Genomic DNA, 21,247 nt, shown 5'->3' with positions numbered 1-21,247 from the left:
CATATGAGGGAGTAAAAAATAAAAAAAAAAAAATGGGGTGGAGCTTGGGGAGTACTCATTTCGGCCACTAGGCGTATATAGCAATATAGCACAACTCATTGCCAATTCAGTGCCGCCTGTGTTGTTGACCTGGCATGCTCGGTTCATCTACAATGATTGTCTTGTTCTTTTTTCATGTTTTGTTATAACAAGTTTAAGTGAACAGTGTGCAGCTGTGAAATTTTGTTTCCTAATCAGTAAAAATGTTGCTGAAACTGGTTTGATGTTGAAAACGGCTATCAAGATGATGCTATGGAAAAAACTCAAGTGTAAGAGTGGTTTGCTCAATTTAAAAATGGTGACATGTCAATTGATAACAAACCTCATTCTGGACATTCATCAACTGCCTGAATCATTCAGAGTTTGTTCCAGCAAGTCAGACTGTCAATCAGATCTTTTATTTGGAAGTTTTAAGAATATAGCACATCAGTGTTCATCAAAAATGACCTGATTTGGTGCAGGCAGGAGACTGGTTCTTTCACCACAACAATGCACCTACACACACAGCCATCTTTGATAGTTTTTGGCAAAAAAATGGCACAGTTCCACTGCCCCATGGATGCTACTCACCTGACCTGGCTCCGTGCGTCTTTTATTTCCACACGTGAAAAGGGGCATGAAAGTGACACCGATTTGATAACATTGAAGAGGTAAAGAAAAAATAAGGGAGGAGCTGTCAGCCATTTCTAAAGATGACTACAAAACGGGTTTCCAACAGTGGAAGCACCAGTGGGACAAATGTATTAGTTGTAATGGAGAGTATTTTGAAGGGGATAAGGTTGTTTTGCAAACTATTTGCATAGCTTTTAAAATTTCTTTTGCTGGGCGGGGGGGGGGGGGGGGGGGGGGGCGAGCAGTGGGCTATGATACCTTCTCAAATGTTATTTATTGTGACTGTCTACAGTGTCGTAAAAGTCTTTGATTTCCAAAATTGTATCTGACATATCGTAAATTTAGGGACCATCTTAATAACAATCATAATATACTACTGTATAACAACACTGAGCAAATGAGAATTCTTTTAAACAAATTCTAAAGAATATTAGCAAAGAATAAAGGAATTGTTGTTTGGCACATTGGTGCAAAACATCATGTTGTTAGCATTACACCATATTAAACTATATTAAACTAGAACGAAAGGTAATCTTATGTTAGGTTCTTAATGTAATGTGTTTTCTTTCTTAATTTTGTATTTATTTTTCATTTTGTTCTTAACACCTTTCTTATTTTTTCATTGAAGTTTATGAAGTTGTATGTACTATATAACCTCTTTAATTGAAACTGGTAGGTGAATAAGAATTTAAGATATAATAGGAATGACTTGTCATGGGTAAATTATTTAAATAATATTTGTGTGATACATGATTCATTGTTACAGGGACATGCATGTATAGTATACAAGCACATGATGGAGCGGTTTTGTCTTTGACATACTCAGCAAGTTACGTAATTAGTCTGGGATCTGATGAGAGGCTTTGTGTGTGGGAAAGATTTCAAGGTCATCTTCTCAATACCATCAATCTAGTGAGTAACTTCAATTGGTTGTTTTATTACTAACATTAATGATTTCCACTTCAGGCTTTCATTTATAGCTTCTTGATAGACAGTATCTGTAAAGTTACATTTTTAGGCCAGATCTGTTACAGTGTAAGAATCAGACAAGAAAGTTTGTTTCATTATTATCCATTAGATAACACAATGAGAATAGAAGATATAATGTGAAATTTGCCATGCTATTCTTGCTTAACATTATTTCGTTTAAAATCAGTAGAATAGTGACTAAAAATTAAAATGCAAAAGAAGAGTAAAGCCAAAAATTTTGAGTGACAGACCGCCTGTTAGTGTACAAAGTTGGTATGTAGTTTTGATACATTTTGGGTACATTTTATGTATGCAAATATTCGAACTTTGATGTATCTGCTAGAGTGGAGAACGCTGGGATGCATGTTAACTGTCACTCTGAAAATAATCCCTCAGGCTGTGCTTAAGCCGTGTGTCCCCAGAATGCTTTCTTCCAAGAGTGCTAGTCCTACACACTATACAGCAGAACTACTCTGAAGTTCAGAAGGTAGGGGATTGAGGAACTGGTGGAAGTAAAGATATGAGAGCTGGTCATGAGTCATGCACAGATAGTTTAGTTGGTAGAGCACTAGCCCATTCAAGGCAGAGTTCTCATTGGCTTACTGTTCCATTGGTTCTTGGTAGAATATTTTATACATTGTGAATGAAAACACACATGATGCTGGTGTAATATTCTACAATATTTATTATTTATTTTACAAACTGGTCTTTGGCTTTCACTCCATCACCACGTACAAATTTTTGTAGGATCAAAGATTTTAAATAATGCATCTACCTAGTAACCCAGTTTCAACAGATTATTTTTTATTTAGGCATAAAACAAGAGAAATTATTTCAGTGAAAATGTGATGTAAGATTATTTAACTTAGATAAAATATGTGACAATTTAACTAATGAACTATGAAACAAATAACAATAATTGTTCTGAGAAGAAAATAAATTGAACAATAGACTTTGGTGACACTTCATAAAGGAGTGGCTGAACCAAATAATTTTGTCTTTAACAGGTCCTATGTTACAGACAGATATGATATACTAGTGAGATTAAGCAGGTAACTGAAGCAGCTGTGATTGCATAAAGTAAAATTTTTAACAGCCCAAGTGAAATTATAGTAACTGAAATAAAGAAAAAATGTGGCATGTGAGTTGGAGGGACAGTTTACAACATGGCCTGGCTGAGATTATCTACATATATAGCTATACTCTGCAAACCATCGTTAGTTGCATTGCAGAGAGTATTTCACATTGTACCAGTTATTGTGGTATTTTCCTGTTCCAGTCACATATGGAGCATGGGAAGAATGATTGCTTAAGTGACTCTGTGTGTGCAGTAATTTTACCCACAACTGAACCTATGTGATCATTCCATTTCATACCCCTAAAAATTGTTAAGCCCAGGTGTTTGTATGAGTTGGCCAATTCGACCAGTGACTCATTAAAATTATAGTTACAAGTTACTACATTTTTACATTTTGTGAAGTGCGAAATTTTGCATTTCTGAACATTTGGAGCAAGTTGCCAATCTCTGCACCATGTTGAAATCTTATCAAGTCTGACTGAGTAGTTCTGCAGCTTCTTTCAGATAGTACTTCATTAAAGATAACTGCCTCATCTGCAGAAATCCTGATTTTACTATTAATATTGTCCGTAAGGTCACTAATACACAGTATGAACAGCAAGGATCCCAACACACTTTGCTGGGGCAAACCCAAAGTTACTTCCACACCTGACGATGACTGTCTATCCAAGATAACATGCTGTGTCCTCCCTACTAAAAAGTCCTCAATCCAGTCACATATTTTACATGATACCCCATATGATGATACTTTTGACAATAAGCATAGGTGCGGTACAGAGTCAAATGTTTTTCGGAAATCAAGAAATATGGCATCTACCTGGTTGTCTTGATCCAAGCTTTCAGTATGTCATTCAAGTTGGGTTTCACAGGATCAGTGTTTTCAAAATTTATGCTGGCTGGCATTGAGAAGGTCATTCCCTTCAAGATATGTCATTATGTTTGACGTTAGAATATGTTCTAAGATTCTACAGCAAATCAATGTCAAGGATATTGTACAGTAGTTTTGTGGATCACTTCTACTACCCATTTTGTAGATGGGTGTGACCTGTGTCTTTTTCCAAGGACTGGCATGGTTTTTTTGTTCGAGGGACAATCTGACAGGGATTCCATCAAGGCCTCAAGCTTTGTTCGGTTTTAATGATTCCAGCTGTTTCTCAACACCACTGACACTAGTACTTATTTCATTCATCTTTTCATTGGTATGAGAATTAAATTTGGGCAATTTTCCACGTTTGAAAGTGGAGTTGAGCATTTCTACAGTTTCAGTTCTTGTCTCATTTGTTAGGGACTGGACACTAACTGTAGTGCCACTAACAGTCTTCACACACACAACCAGAATTTCTTTGGGTTCTATGAAAGATCATTATTGCTTTCTTGACAGTCAAACACATTTAATTCAGCTTCTCTTTATCTATAGGGGACTGACGGCCTTAGATGTTAAGTCCCATAGTGCTTAGAGTCAGTCTCTATTTATATGTTTTGTTTTATATCTGCGACGCAGTAATCTGCTTCTTTAGAAGTTTGTTTTACTATGGAGGTTTCCTCCTATTGTGAACTGTTTAACTGGGTACATATCTATCCACTGCGAGGTCAGCTATTCTTTTAAACTTGAGCCAGAGTTCCTCTAGATTTTACACTCTCTGATTTTACATTTTCCATGATTGTACACCATAAATTTGTAGCCACTCTGAAAAACTCATAAGATCAATGCTAAAAGTTCCCTCTTTTTTATGCAATTCTGTGCTCCTACTCGATATCTCACTTGACATTTGAGGTGACTGAACAAGTTATAAGTGGCACAAAAGACAGACGGTTCACACCATGCATAACGGCAGATTAAAGGGAATATTTTAGGCTGCTGCAGGAGGGGTGTGACATGAGAGAGGAAATGCTGATGTAATCTACAATCAGTATTGCCAACACAGCTTGCAACATTTAGCTTCACCGCTCAATGATGATGGATCGAGGAAATTTCACACTACTTTTTGCAGGAACTGACATAATCATGATGTGGTGACACTGTGCGGGTGACCAGGAACGAGGTTATTGATTTGTTGATCACAGTAGCGTCAAGTTGATGTTTATTATGGACATGTTAGTTACGGAGAATCTCTGTTGTAGCAATAACTTTTTAGGGGAATATGTTTTTGATTGTACAATGTGCAAAGTATTTGTGATGAGGAAGAATATGAACGTTATTGCTCATCATTTTACTTGCATCAGTTTAAGTTATCATCTTAGGTTCTTGCCGAACCACACACTAGGAAATCACCACATATTCAGAAATAAACAGCAAAGTATTTGTAACAAGGAAGAATATAAATTTTATTGCTGCTTGTTCCACTCGCATAAATGTATGCTGTCCTCTTACGTTTCTGCCTAACCACACACTGGAAAATGACCACACATTCAGAAATAAATGGGCAATTATTTATTTCAACCTTTGTTCTCTAACAACACATAAATGCTTAACAAATTTGAATATTGCAGAACATATTGTATTACAATTGTAACAAACATGATAACAGTGCTAAGTTAAAAAAATAATAATAGTAGTAGTAATAGTAATAATAATAATAATAATAATAACACATACCATACATACCATACCATACAGTTAAAAGGAAGTGACGCCTGATCAAGGTCCGCGTCACTTTTCATTTTTAACCAGACTTAACGTCTGAGAGGGTAAGGAATAATAATAATAATAATCCCCGTGGAGGCCCGGGAAAAGAATAGGCCTCCAGTATGTTCTGCCAGTCGTAAAAGGTGACGAAAAGAACAAACCACTAATAGGGCTAACCCCCCTTTTAGTGTGATTAGTTGGTTCAGGACAGAACTAAAGAAGCCTCAGACAAGCACCGTCATGGTCGGGGACGACGCTTGAACCCTATGCCCGCCCACAATGGTAACGACACTGCTAGCCAACTGGAAAATGATTTAAATCCAAATAGAGGTGTTTTGCAGGATATGCTTCCTGCAACCACCCTAGAAGGAAAACAAAGACAGAGGATGAGATGGTCAGATGAAGTTAATCGACACCTCATGTTATGTTATTACCAAGCAACAAACCTAGGAACCAACACAACTGGATACAGATGACAAGTATACACAACATTTATTACCAGATACCCAGAATTAAAATTTTTAACAGAACAACGACTAGCTGATCAGATCCGTGTAATAATCAAAAATAACAGGATACCCCAGTCAGAATTAGAAAACATCAAACAAGAAGTACAACAAATACTGGAACAAAATAATGTGCAATCAGAAGAAGAAGAAAATACAGTAATGGACTCAAACATCCCAGAGCAAACAAACAAAGAACAACACGCACCAATTAAACAATCAGAGGAAAACGAAATCTTAGGACAGCCACCAGAACAAGCACAAATAGAACACGAAGTGACACAGATGTTAGATATAGAAGAAAAATTTCAGCTACCATATATAGAATACAAAGACACAAATACAGACATTAGACCATTCTTGCATAGACCACCAAATAACCCACAAGTCGAAACAACAATAAAAACTATCAACACAATCATACACAACAAAATAAATGAAAACACAACTATGGAAGAGTTACAACTAGTGGTTTATATAGGAGCACTCACTACACTAAATATACACACTAGGCAGAGATCAAAACCAACCAACACACAGAAGAAACCCACAAAACCAGCATGGCAACACAGGCTACAGATCAAAATAGAAAAACTGAGAAAAGACATCGGACAGCTAACACAATTTATAAGAAATGAAATCTCGGAAAAAAAACGAAAAAGGTTAGGTAAAATCTCACAACAAGAAGCGACAGAGCAATTAGACGAAAAGAAGCAGAAATTACAAGCATTAGCCAAACGACTCAGAAGATACAAAAAAAGTGAAAATAGAAGGAAACAAAACCAAACATTCAACACAAACCAAAAGAAATTTTACCAGCCAATAGATAACACACACATTAAAATAAACAATCCACCAAACATAACAGACATGGAACACTTCTGGAGCAACATATGGTCAAACCCGGTACAACGTAACAGGCATGCATGGTGGATACAAGCAGAAACAGACACATACAAGATGATACCACAAATGCCTGAAGTGATAATTTTGCAACATGAAGTCACCCAAGCAATTAATTCTACTCATAATTGGAAAGCCCCTGGAAATGATAAAATAGAAAATTTCTGGTTAAAGAAGTTCACCTCAACACATTCACATCTAACTAAATTATTTAACAGTTACATTGCAGACCCATACACATTCCCTGATACACTTACACATGGAATAACTTATCTGAAACCTAAAGATCAAGCAGACACAGCGAACCCAGCTAAATATCGCCCCATAACATGCCTACCAACAATATACAAAATATTAACTTCAGTCATTACACAGAAATTAATGACACATACAACACAGAACAAAATTATAAATGAAGAACAAAAAGGCTGTTGCAAAGGAGCACGACGATGTAAAGAGCAACTGATAATAGATGCAGAGGTGACATATCAAGCTAAAACTAAACAAAGGTCGCTACACTACGCATACATTGATTACCAAAAAGCTTTTGATAGTGTATCCCACTCATGGTTACTACAAATATTGGAAATATACAAAGTAGATCCTAAATTGATACAGTTCCTAAACATAGTAATGAAAAATTGGAAAACCACACTTAATATCCAAACAAATTCAAATAATATCACATCACAGCCAATACAGATTAAGCGTGGAATATACCAAGGAGACTCATTATGTCCTTTCTGGTTCTGCCTTGCTCTGAACCCACTATCCAACATGCTAAATAATACAAATTATGGATACAATATTACTGGAACATACCCACACAAAATCACACATTTGCTATACATGGATGATCTAAAACTACTCGCAGCAACAAATCAACAACTCAACCAATTACTAAAGATAACAGAAGTATTCAGCAATGATATAAGTATGGCTTTTGGAACGGACAAATGTAAGAAAAATAGCATAGTCAAAGGAAAACACACTAAACAAGAAGATTACATATTGGATAACCACAGCGACTGCATAGAAGCGATGGAAAAAACGGGTGCCTATAAATATCTAGGATACAGACAAAAAATAGGAATAGATAATACAAATATTAAAGAAGAACTAAAAGAAAAATATAGACAAAGACTAACAAAAATACTGAAAACAGAATTGACAGCAAGAAACAAGACAAAAGCTATAAATAATTATGCCATACCAATTTTGACCTACTCATTTGGAGTAGTGAAATGGAGTAACACAGACCTAGAAGCACTCAATACACTTACACGATCACAATGCCACAAATATAGAATACATCACATACATTCAGCAACAGAAAGATTCACATTAAGCAGAAAGGAAGGAGGAAGGGGATTTATCGACATAAAAAACCTACATTATGGACAGGTAGACAATTTAAGAAAATTTTTTCTAGAATGAGCAGAAACTAGCAAAATACACAAGGCAATCACTCATATAAATACATCGGCTACACCACTGCAATTTCATAACCACTTCTACAACCCTTTAGATTACATAACATCAACAGATACGAAGAAAGTAAATTGGAAAGGGAAAGCACTTCATGGCAAGCACCCGTATCATCTAACACAGCCACACATCGATCAAGACGCATCCAACACTTGGCTAAGAAAAGGCAATATATACAGTGAGACGGAAGGATTCATGATTGCAATACAGGATCAAACAATAAACACCAGGTGTTACAGCAAGCATATTATTAAAGATCCCAATACCACAACAGATAAATGCAGACTTTGTAAACAACAAATAGAAACAGTAGATCACATCACAAGCGGATGTACAATACTAGCAAATACATAATACCCCAGAAGACATGACAATGTAGCAAAAATAATACATCAACAGCTTGCCTTACAACATAAACTTTTAAAACAAGTTCCTACATACAAGTATGCACCACAAAATGTACTGGAGAATGATGAATACAAATTATATTGGAACAGAACCATTATCACAGATAAAACAACGCCACATAACAAACCTGACATCATACTCACCAATAAAAAGAAGAAATTAACACAACTAATCGAAATATCCATACCCAATACAACAAATATACAAAAGAAAACAGGAGAAAAAATTGAAAAATACATCCAACTGGCTGAGGAAGTCAAAGACATGTGGCATCAGGATAAAGTTGACATCATACCAATTATACTATCAACTACAGGAGTCATACCACACAATATCCACCAGTACATCAATGCAATACAGCTACATCCAAACATATATATACAACTACAGAAATCTGTAATTATTGATACATGTTGAATTACCCGAAAGTTCCTAAATGCAATATAACACATACCGTACAGTTAATAGGAAGTGACGCTTGATCAAGGTCCGCGTCACTTTCATTTCGAACCAGACCTAAGGTCTGAGAAAGGAAAGAAATAATAATAATAATAATAATAATAATAAGACAAAAGCTATAAATACTTATGCTATACCAATATTGACCTACTCATTTGGAGTAGTGAAATGGAGTAACACAGACCTAGAAGCACCCAATACACTTACACGATCACAATGCCACAAATATAGAATACATCACATACATTCAGCAACAGAAAGATTCACATTAAGCAGAAAGGAAGGAGGAAGGGGATTTACCGACATAAAAAACCTACATTATGGACAGGTAGACAATTTAAGAAAATTCTTTATAGAACGAGCAGAAACTAGCAAAATACACAAAGCAATCACTCATATAAATACATCGGCTACACCGTTGCAATTTCATAACCACTTCTACAACCCTTTAGATCACATAACATCAACAGACACGAAGAAAATAAATTGGAAAAGGAAAACACTACATGGCAAGCACCCGTATCATTTAACACAGCCACACATCGATCAAGACGCATCCAACACATGGCTAAGAAAAGGCAATATATACAGTGAGACGGAAGGATTCATGATTGCAATACAGGATCAAACAATAAACACCAGATATTACAGCAAGCATATTATTAAAGATCCCAATACCACAACAGATAAATGCAGACTTTGCAAACAACAAATAGAAACAGTAGATCACATCAAAACCGGATGTACAATACTAGCAAATACATAATACCCCAGAAAACATGACAATGTAGCAAAAATAATACATCAACAGCTTGCCTTACAACATAAACTTATAAAACAACACGTTCCCACATACAAGTATGCACCACAAATTGTACTGGAGAATGATGAATTCAAATTATACTGGAACATAACCATTAGCACAGATAAAACAACACCACATAACAAACTTGACATCATACTCACCAATAAAAAGAAGAAATTAACACAACTAATCGAAATATCCATACCCAATACAACAAATATACAGAAGAAACAGGAGAAAAACTGAAAAATACATCCAACTGGCTGAGAAAGTCAAGGATATGTGGCATCAGGATGAAGTTGACATTATACCAATTATACTATCAACTACAGGAGTCATACCACACAATATCCACCAGTACATCAATGCAATACAGCTACATCCAAACTTGTATATACAAGTACAGAAATCAGTAATTATTGATACATGTTCAATTACCCGAAAGTTCCTAAATGCAATATAACATATACCGTACTGTTAAAAGAAAGTGACGCTTGATCAAGGTCCGTGTCACTCCGTTTTTAACCAGACATAACGTCTGAGAAAGTGAAGAAATAATAATAATAACAAATACAGACATTAGACCATTCTTGCATAGACCGCCAAATAACCCACAAGTCGAAACAACAATAAAAACTATCAACACAATCATACACAACAAAATAAATGAAAACACAACTATGGAAGAGTTACAACTACTGGTTTATATAGGAGCACTCACTACACTAAATATACACACTGGGCAGAGATCAGAACCAACCAACACACAGAAGAAACCCACAAAACCAGCATGGCAACACAGGCTACAGATCAGAATAGAAAAACTGAGAAAAGACATTGGACAGCTAACACAATTTATAAGAAATGAAATGTCGGGGAAAAAAACGAAAAAGGTTAGGTAAAATCTCACAACAAGAAGCGACAGAGCAATTAGATGAAAAGAAGCAGAAATTACAAGCATTGGCCAAACGACTTAGAAGATACAAAAAAAGTGAAAATAGAAGGAAACAAAACCAAACATTCAACACAAACCAAAAGAAAATTTTACCAGACAATAGATAACACACACATTAAAATAGACAATCCACCAAACGTAACAGAAATGGTACACTTCTGGAGCAACATATGGTCAAACCCAGTACAACATAACAGGCATGCACATTGGATACAAGCAGAAACAGACACATACAAGATGATACCACAAATGCCTGAAGTGATAATTTTGCAACATGAAGTCACCCAAGCAATTAATTCTACTCATAATTGGAAAGCCCCTGGAAATGATAAAATAGAAAATTTCTGGTTAAAGAAGTTCACCTCAACACATTCACATCTAACTAAATTATTTAACATGAATATAACAGAGGGAAACATTCCACGTGGAATTTAAATTATTTAACAGTTACATTGCAGACCCATACACATTCCCTGATACACTTACACATGGAATAACTTATCTGAAACCTAAAGATCAAGCAGACACAGCGAACCCAGCTAAATATCGCCCCATAACATGCCTACCAACAATATACAAAATATTAACTTCAGTCATTACACAGAAATTAATGACACATACAACACAGAACAAAATTATAAATGAAGAACAAAAAGGCTGTTGCAAAGGAGCACGACGATGTAAAGAGCAACTGATAATAGATGCAGAGGTGACATATCAAGCTAAAACTAAACAAAGGTTGCTACACTACGCATACATTGATTACCAAAAAGCTTTTGATAGTGTATCCCACTCATGGTTACTACAAATATTGGAAATATACAAAGTAGATCCTAAATTGATACAGTTCCTAAACATAGTAATGAAAAATTGGAAAACCACACTTAATATCCAAACAAATTCAAATAATATCACATCACAGCCAATACAGATTAAGCGTGGAATATACCAAGGAGACTCATTAAGTCCTTTCTGGTTCTGCCTTGCTCTGAACCCACTATCCAACATGCTAAATAATACAAATTATGGATACAATATTACTGGAACATACCCACACAAAATCACACATTTGCTATACATGGATGATCTAAAACTACTCGCAGCAACAAATCAACAACTCAACCAATTACTAAAGATAACAGAAGTATTCAGCAATGATATAAGTATGGCTTTTGGAACAGACAAATGTAAGAAAAATAGCATAGTCAAAGGAAAACACACTAAACAAGAAGATTACATATTGGATAACCACAGCGACTGCATAGAAGCGATGGAAAAAACGGGTGCCTATAAATATCTAGGATACAGACAAAAAATAGGAATAGATAATACAAATATTAAAGAAGAACTAAAAGAAAAATATAGACAAAGACTAACAAAAATACTGAAAACAGAATTGACAGCAAGAAACAAGACAAAAGCTATAATAATTATGCCATACCAATATTGACCTACTCATTTGGAGTAGTGAAATGGAGTAACACAGACCTAGAAGCACTCAATACACTTACACGATCACAATGCCACAAATATAGAATACATCACATACATTCAGCAACAGAAAGATTCACATTAAGCAGAAAGGAAGGAGGAAGGGGATTTATCGACATAAAAAACCTACATTATGGACAGGTAGAATATTTAAGAAAATTTTTTCTAGAACGAGCAGAAACTAGCAAAATACACAAGGCAATCACTCATATAAATACATCGGCTACACCACTGCAATTTCATAACCACTTCTACAACCCTTTAGATTACATAACATCAACAGATACGAAGAAAGTAAATTGGAAAGGGAAAGCACTTCATGGCAAGCACCCGTATCATCTAACACAGCCACACATCGATCAAGACGCATCCAACACTTGGCTAAGAAAAGGCAATATATACAGTGAGACGGAAGGATTCATGGTTGCAATACAGGATCAAACAATAAACACCAGGTATTACAGCAAGCATATTATTAAAGATCCCAATACCACAACAGATAAATGCAGACTTTGTAAACAACAAATAGAAACAGTAGATCACATCACAAGCGGATGTACAATACTAGCAAATACATAATACCCCAGAAGACATGACAATGTAGCAAAAATAATACATCAACAGCTTGCCTTACAACATAAACTTTTAAAACAACAAGTTCCTACATACAAGTATGCACCACAAAATGTACTGGAGAATGATGAATACAAATTATATTGGAACAGAACCATTATAACAGATAAAACAACGCCACATAACAAACCTGACATCATACTCACCAATAAAAAGAAGAAATTAACACAACTAATTGAAATATCCATACCCAATACAACAAATATACAAAAGAAAACAGGAGAAAAAATTGAAAAATACATCCAACTGGCTGAGGAAGTCAAAGACATGTGGCATCAGGATAAAGTTGACATCATGCCAATTATACTATCAACTACAGGAGTCATACCACACAATATCCACCAGTACATCAATGCAATACAGCTACATCCAAACATATATATACAACTACAGAAATCTGTAATTATTGATACATGTTCAATTACCCGAAAGTTCCTAAATGCAATATAACACATACCGTACAGTTAATAGGAAGTGACGCTTGATCAAGGTCCGCGTCACTTTCATTTCGAACCAGACCTAAGGTCTGAGAAAGGAAAGAAATAATAATAATAATAATAATAACAACAAGACAAAAGCTATAAATACTTATGCTATACCAATATTGACCTACTCATTTGGAGTAGTGAAATGGAGTAACACAGACCTAGAAGCACTCAATACACTTACACGATCACAATGCCACAAATATAGAATACATCACATACATTCAGCAACAGAAAGATTCACATTAAGCAGAAAGGAAGGAGGAAGGGGATTTACCGACATAAAAAACCTACATTATGGACAGGTAGACAATTTAAGAAAATTCTTTATAGAACGAGCAGAAACTAGCAAAATACACAAAGCAATCACTCATATAAATACATCGGCTACACCATTGCAATTTCATAACCACTTCTACAACCCTTTAGATCACATAACATCAACAGACACGAAGAAAATAAATTGGAAAAGGAAAACACTACATGGCAAGCACCCGTATCATTTAACACAGCCACACATCGATCAAGACACATCCAACACATGGCTAAGAAAAGGCAATATATACAGTGAGACGGAAGGATTCATGATTGCAATACAGGATCAAACAATAAACACCAGATATTACAGCAAGCATATTATTAAAGATCCCAATACCACAACAGATAAATGCAGACTTTGCAAACAACAAATAGAAACAGTAGATCACATCAAAACCGGATGTACAATACTAGCAAATACATAATACCCCAGAAGACATGACAATGTAGCAAAAATAATACATCAACAGCTTGCCTTACAACATAAACTTATAAAACAACACGTTCCCACATACAAGTATGCACCACAAATTGTACTGGAGAATGATGAATACAAATTATACTGGAACAGAACCATTATCACAGATAAAACAACACCACATAACAAACCTGACATCATACTCACCAATAAAAAGGAGAAATTAACACAACTAATCGAAATATCCATACCCAATACAACAAATATACAAAAGAAAACAGGAGAAAAAATTGAAAAATACATCCAACTGGCTGAGGAAGTCAAGGACATGTGGCATCAGGATAAAGTTGACATTATACCAATTATACTATCAACTACGGGAGTCATACCACACAATATCCACCAGTACATCAATGCAATACAGCTACATCCAAACATATATATACAACTACAGAAATCTGTAATTATTGATACATGTTCAATTACCCGAAAGTTCCTAAATGCAATATAACATATACCGTACTGTTAAAAGGAAGTGACGCTTGATCAAGGTCCGCTTCACTTTCCATTTTTGACCAGACATAATGTTTGAGAAAAGAAAGAAATAATAATAATATTGGCATGTATTGAGTTGCGAATATCTAACTTCTAACTCACAACATCTAACTTGGCTAACAGTGACGTGATCCATTACACTGCAGCTTACTCCTCAGAATTGTGTATCCTGTTTAAGTTATCATAAAATCTCTTGAAACTTTATATCATTGTTGCTTCATTAATTGCCATTTAATAATAGTATAACGTATTTATCATATGGTACTTACAATGTGTCATTGCTTTGAATGGTATACAGCACACATACGTCACACACTACCAAGGAAATGAATAATCGAAGTGCACACAGTTCACACAGGGGTCGTTCACAAGCGCCCGCAAAAGTTGGTAGCCAAAAGCCCACTAGTGACATAACCACTGCAAAAAGTAGTGTGATGCCACGTCAACACTGCCACTGAAAACATGTTTCTGCTGGAAATGTTACTTCCTACAGTGTTTCATATCTGTTTACGACTTTGTTTTTTATCTCTGTTTCTGTCCACACTGGCGGCAAACATTTCTCTGTGTATTCACATTTTTTGCAATGCTGTTTGTTGTATTGTTTTTGTATTGTCTGCCACGTCGTATCTAGAGATGAGGTAACTGTAATATGTGCTGTTGCATTGTTAATATAAAAAGGTTTACGCAAACAAAATGAAAGATGTTGTTGTCGTTCGTTACTTTTTTATGTATTTATTTATCGTGGCTTGTGACCTGAAGCCATAAGCATCTCTCAGTGTTTCGCAGTTTTAAAGAACAAGGTTGTGCTTGTCAAAGAATTTCGTAATTAATTTAAAAACTACGATATTATTTTGATCGAAAGTTTGTATACTAGTTTGTAATGGTCAATAAAATCGGATTAGTTGGTTTGCGTAAGTGAGCAAAAACATACTATAGAACTTGTGGAGAAAACTTGCTACATACAGGAACTGAATATGGAAGACAGCTTTAGTTTCCATAACTTTGCTTGGATATCCTCTAACGATTTTTAATTTCTGGCAAACATGGTATCTCCGTGTCTTTAAAAAAAAGAAATTTCAGGAAAGCAATTACAACCAGACATGCTATTAGTCTTAGCTTTCTGTCAACGGGAGAGGCGTTTCAGAGCGATGAGTATTTATTTCACATTTCAAAGCAACGTGTGATAAATGGTCTAATTTTCTTTTCTACACAGTCTTTCTCAGTATTCTACCACATGTACAGCAGTTTTCTGCAGTGCGTCTTGTTTTATTGTTGTTCTTGTACTGCTTGCTTCATATATTCTGTAAGCAGCCATCAGCCTGGTACAGCGATAACAACTCAACAGTCTGCGGCCTTGTTCACTGCTTTTTTGTTGCCCCCTCTCCGAAAAACTTAATACAGTGTGAGGAAATAAAACACCTAACCACTCTATACAACAGATGATACAATACAGTCGTTGCTACAAATAGATGCTTCCGTGTTTTGAAAGATGTTTCCAATGGGTGTCCACATCAGGTAGCTAGAAACACTTTTTGAAAACATGTTTAAAGTTTATTGTGTAGGAGTCTTGAAGTCTACTTGACCCAATTAAACTACCTTTGGCTATAGAAGGAAAGCACACACCCCCATGTGATAGATTCCAACAACTTTCACCATATTTCACAGTTTTAGATTTAATCCCCTATGTTCTTCAATTTTTGCTTTTTTTCTGGGTAAACGAAAGGGAAAGATGACTCAAAAACACACTTTCACCATATTTCACAGTTTTAGATTTAATCCCCTATGTTCTTCAATTTTTGCTTTTTTTCTGGGTAAACGAAAAGGAAAGATGACTCAAAAACACAAGTTTCGATGTATAATTTATCCTCATAGCATGTTGGAAAATAGCTTGATTACCTTTTACCCAACCGAGTGTGGTGGCACAGCGGTTAGCACACTGGATCTCCATTTGGAAGAACAATAGTTCAAATCTGCATCCAGCCATCCTGATTTAGGTTTTCCATAATTTCCCTGAATCGCTTCAGGCAATTACCAGGATGGTCCCTTTGGAAGGGCACGGCCGATTTCCTTCTCCAATCCAAGCTTGTACTCCGTCTCCAATGACCTCACTGTCAACGGGGCATTAAACGCTAATCTCCTCCTCATCCTCGTTTTACCCAGATACCAATTTCAACTTTTTGATGAGTTTTTAGTTGCTTTTTTGTATCTGTGATTTCTTAAGTACTGGTGTAATTCGTTACCAAAACTATTGTATGAACTTTGTACTTTACATTTAATTTCCATCACTTATACATATTTTATACAATGTATTGGTGAGTATTATAATTTTTAATCACATATGACAATTGCATATGTTTTTGCTCATATTTTGGAGGTTTTAACATTTTCCACAATTCTAAATTTTCCTCAGTTTTGTGGTGTTTTGAGTCTAGACCCCACAAAAATGTGAAAGAGGAGTTTCACTGTATATTTGTATGCTTTTTTTAGTTTTTGTTTGTACTTTGGTCCTCATTGTTGCACAACAGCGTCATGGTCACCAATACCAGTTTCAACGTGGACAACATGAAAGAGGTCAGGTCTGTTTGTTGCCATTGGGGTATTTCCATTATGAATGGGGTTCATAACTATCTGTTGTCGGTAATTTTCAGAGAGGGCACCCCTGAAATTGTTATTCCCAGTTGCTTTTTGGAAACTTTTTGTGATGAGGCTTTTCCCGGTACATTGAGTTCTTGTTTGATCATTTTTAATACTGACAAATTGTTAGAATGTTGATATGTATTTATGTATCTGCTGTTTAGAGTAGCTACCTAGTACAGTGTCAGTAACTGTAGCTTCTCAGTGCAGGTGACTGCTGGGTAGCAGTATTTAAGTTTTGAAACCACACATCACATTTTGTGCACATATCACTATCTTCAGGTTATGCACCAAGTGCATCTACATTATATGCTTCACAAAGTTTTGAAGATGTTACTCGTGTAAAACTTGTTTCAATTTCATCCACTTTTCTATTTGCATACTGTTTTCTTCTTGTGCTTCATACCTTTCCTGGACGTTTAAGAGGGGATATAGTAGGGGCTACAGCAGAAATGCTAACATTCAATGGATCAACAACTTCACACCCCAGAATGTAAACATCTGCTCTGTCTTCTTCAGTTTCACATTCGGTTGATGGTGATCGTTCAGGTGGGATGTCACTAAATTTCTTTGTGTAGTGTGCTGTGTTGTCCGAAACAAGACACATCCAGGGCGAAAGCACCACAGGCACAAAGATGCGAGCTGGTGGCGGTACCATAGACACCCCCCCACTTGTGCGAGTTCTATCAGCACCAAGGGCGCTGAGGATGAAGATATCAACTTTGCTTGGCCGAGTACAATCCACCAGTGACCGGACGACAGCTTACAGAAGCCTACTTGGAAGATAGAAGAGCAGCTCTTATCCACTTAGTTATAGATCATTGTCTGGGCTGACATATAAGGAAATGGTCCCATAAGACATGTCAAAAACTACACTGTTAATTTTTTACACAGGAAGAAGACAGTGAAAGAAATGCACTGTCATAATTTTAGCTGCTAATAAGCACTGCGAGTTTTTTAAAAAGGAACTGAAAATTGCCACGTGGCGGTAGAAATGTACAACCCTGCTGGCACTGTAGCAGCTGCATGTGCACAACTAGACACACACACACAGCCGAGGTTGGCGGTACTTTGTAAACGGGAAACACGAAACAACCAGATCATAATTTGTAAAGGACATTGGAAGTTACCGTTCGTTGATAGTTTCTGTGACACTACAGCACACAGTTACTATTCTCTCAAATTAGCCACTCAAGTAACATCTATTACAAATTATCAGTTGCTTTCTGCAGTATTGGCAAGTATTGACGCTTCAGATAAAGCTGAATTAATATTTATTCTGCTTTCGTAACGCGTGCACTCTCCTCCCCTCCAGTTTCACAGTAATGGGGAATCCAATTAATGTTCTCAGTTTAGCAATGATGAAATATGAAGAACGTGGTTTCCAGCGGAAATCACCTACTTCTTCTGAGGATGTAGATATGTGTCATTTGTTAGTCGATTTAGTTGACATTCATTTGAATGATCCCGACATATTGTTTAAAATTGTGGATACATTAGAAGAAATAGGAAATAACTGTGAGGACTGCGTGAATTGTGCTTCCGACATAAGTTGTGCCAATAACAATCCTGAAGAAGAATACTTTCTAAAACCACACTTACTGCAACAGCTTTCAGTTGTCAGTTTGTGGGTGTTATGTTGATGAGTTGCACAACGGATTGATCTGACAAGTACCCTTTGGCTCCTGCAAGCAGCAATTTCCACCCCACACTACTACAGAAGACAGACAGATGCTCCTAACGTACCAAAAAGAAACGCCTGAAAAACTTTCAGCAATAAATATCTTCTGGAGCCGTCCACTGTAAGAAGAAGACACAAAAATATTCTACTTTCTTACATAACTAGTGGGATACCTGGGTACTGGAGTATTGCTAGTTAGTGTAAGAAAAACATTAAACGAATGGAAAATATTATTTATTGCAAAATTTAAGAAAATCAAGTGATACTTTTATTTGTAAACTGATACACAAATTTCCGGTTTCTTTTCGGAATAGGTTACCTCTTATGGATAGGAATTCTGTTAATGACATTTATACACGAAGTATGGGAAAGTTCTTTTATCCCTTTTCTGTAAGAATGTTATTTACTTGGCAGAATGGCTGAGAGCTGCACCTACTCAACTTGAATAATTATCCGATTGAATTTTTCTAAGGGCGGTCGAGGCTGTCGCGTGAGAAATTTAGTGGAGTGACATAAATGAAGTATGTTATTTCTACTGGAGGAAAGATGGGGCTCGCCTACACTGTAGCGCACAATACCGTGAGCTACGGCAACTGCTGCCTGCATCTCACGCTGCTGAAAAGTAACAAAACTATGCTTTCTATCTGGATTGACCTTCGCCAATCGAACTCTCACTACGCCTTGATGAAGTCAAGGACTCCTATCTGCTCCTAGTCTAACTATTGGCGTGGTACACCGATCAGATAACCAGTCCACTGCGATGCCACTCAATGTTCGCTCACAGGTGCTAACTAATTCTCTGTATTCACGCCGCACATTAAGTGTTGCGGCCAACACAGTGAACAAATGCTTAATCACGAGCGATTCAATATAGAGTATCACTCCGATTTGCTAGCGACAGAGGTGCTCTCTCAGTGCAGTACTGAGTAGAGACTTTGTTCCTAGCTCTCTGCGTACACCCATGAGCGCACTCGCTCCCGCTACGTGTTCCTGCTACAAGAGCGTCACCAGAACGACTTCTCTCCATGCAAAAAGCGAAAGGTTATATCATCCGCTGTCTTTCCCTCACTCCTCCGGCTCATTGTGTCAGAAATAGTCCACCAATCAGCGTTACTCTTACAAATGGGAGGATGGCTAAGTCGACCAATCCGGAAATATATAGCATTTGCATTAGGCGTTCACTGTCCACTTGTGAGAACTCTGAAACTGTGCACAAGGTCCGTCAAAAAATGCGTATGCTGGGGCTCTCCCAAACAATACAGTGGGCTTTGCTTTGAAGATGAACACACAGGCCATTATCCCTTTTCTCTGGCAAAAACTGTTTTGGTCCATGGGCAGTTGGCTGGCTGGCGCAGCTGCGTGCTAACTCACCCTCCTACGGCTGGTTGCCTCCGCCGAACAAAAACTCCTGTGGCCGTTGTGTCTTGAATGTTTGTGTACATCATCCTCAACTTTTTAATCTCGGTGCGCACTTTCGGTTTATTTATTGGATTTGCATATCGATTAAATGGAAATATGTAAAATTGACTCTACCCTATCGAGTTTGGGCTCGAATGAAACATCTTGATACGCAGAATATGATGGTGAGGTTGGAATATGTAATAAATGAAGGTTAGGACACCACGCCACCTTACACAGTGACAAAGAAAAGGTAGTGAAATATTGCTTAAACGAAGGAGGGGAAAAAGCACTTGAATTTATGCAGTATGCAAAAGCATTATCGTTTCATAAAATCAGAGTGTGAACTATACAAATGAAAGAATGAATTACATGATATGTGCCAAATGGAAACCCGAAACCGTCTGAATGAAAAACTGTTCAAAACATTTAGAACTGCTCTTGAGAGGCTGTGCACCGTTACCAATGGAGATCTACGAGACTGGGCCCTGCAAATTGCATCTGACATGAATGTTGAAAATTTCCAGGCTTTGTCGATCTGGCTGCACAGGTTCAAGAAATCATACAGAATAGGAAGTCGCAAAATTACCAAGTTTACGTCATGTAAACATGTATAGCAGCTGCCAAGGATAGACAGTGCTTAAGAGAAATTCACAGCTGACTTAAAGACAAAACTTGCTGTTATCCCCGCAACTGCTGTTTATAACATTGATCAGTCAGGTTTTGTGAAAGAACTGCATGCACACTGCACTTAGCATTTCGTGGTGAAAAAAGAGACGGAGTCAG

General features: G+C 36.6%; 1 protein-coding gene across 1 annotated transcript in view; it reads left to right on the top strand.

Moving 5' to 3' along the window:
- LOC126236523 (sterol regulatory element-binding protein cleavage-activating protein) overlaps positions 1-21,247 on the top strand; it is a 277,503-nt gene that overhangs the window by 224,237 nt on the left and 32,019 nt on the right. Inside the window, exon 21 of the mRNA XM_049945889.1 lies at positions 1,418-1,563. Coding sequence (XP_049801846.1) covers positions 1,418-1,563 — 146 coding nt within the window. The remainder of the gene's footprint in view (positions 1-1,417; positions 1,564-21,247) is intronic.

Source organism: Schistocerca nitens, chromosome 2 (assembly GCF_023898315.1).
Source record: "Schistocerca nitens isolate TAMUIC-IGC-003100 chromosome 2, iqSchNite1.1, whole genome shotgun sequence".
Lineage (NCBI taxonomy): Eukaryota > Metazoa > Arthropoda > Insecta > Orthoptera > Acrididae > Schistocerca > Schistocerca nitens.
The sequence above is the reverse complement of the archived record's forward strand: the minus strand, read 5'-3'. Positions and strand labels throughout refer to the sequence as shown.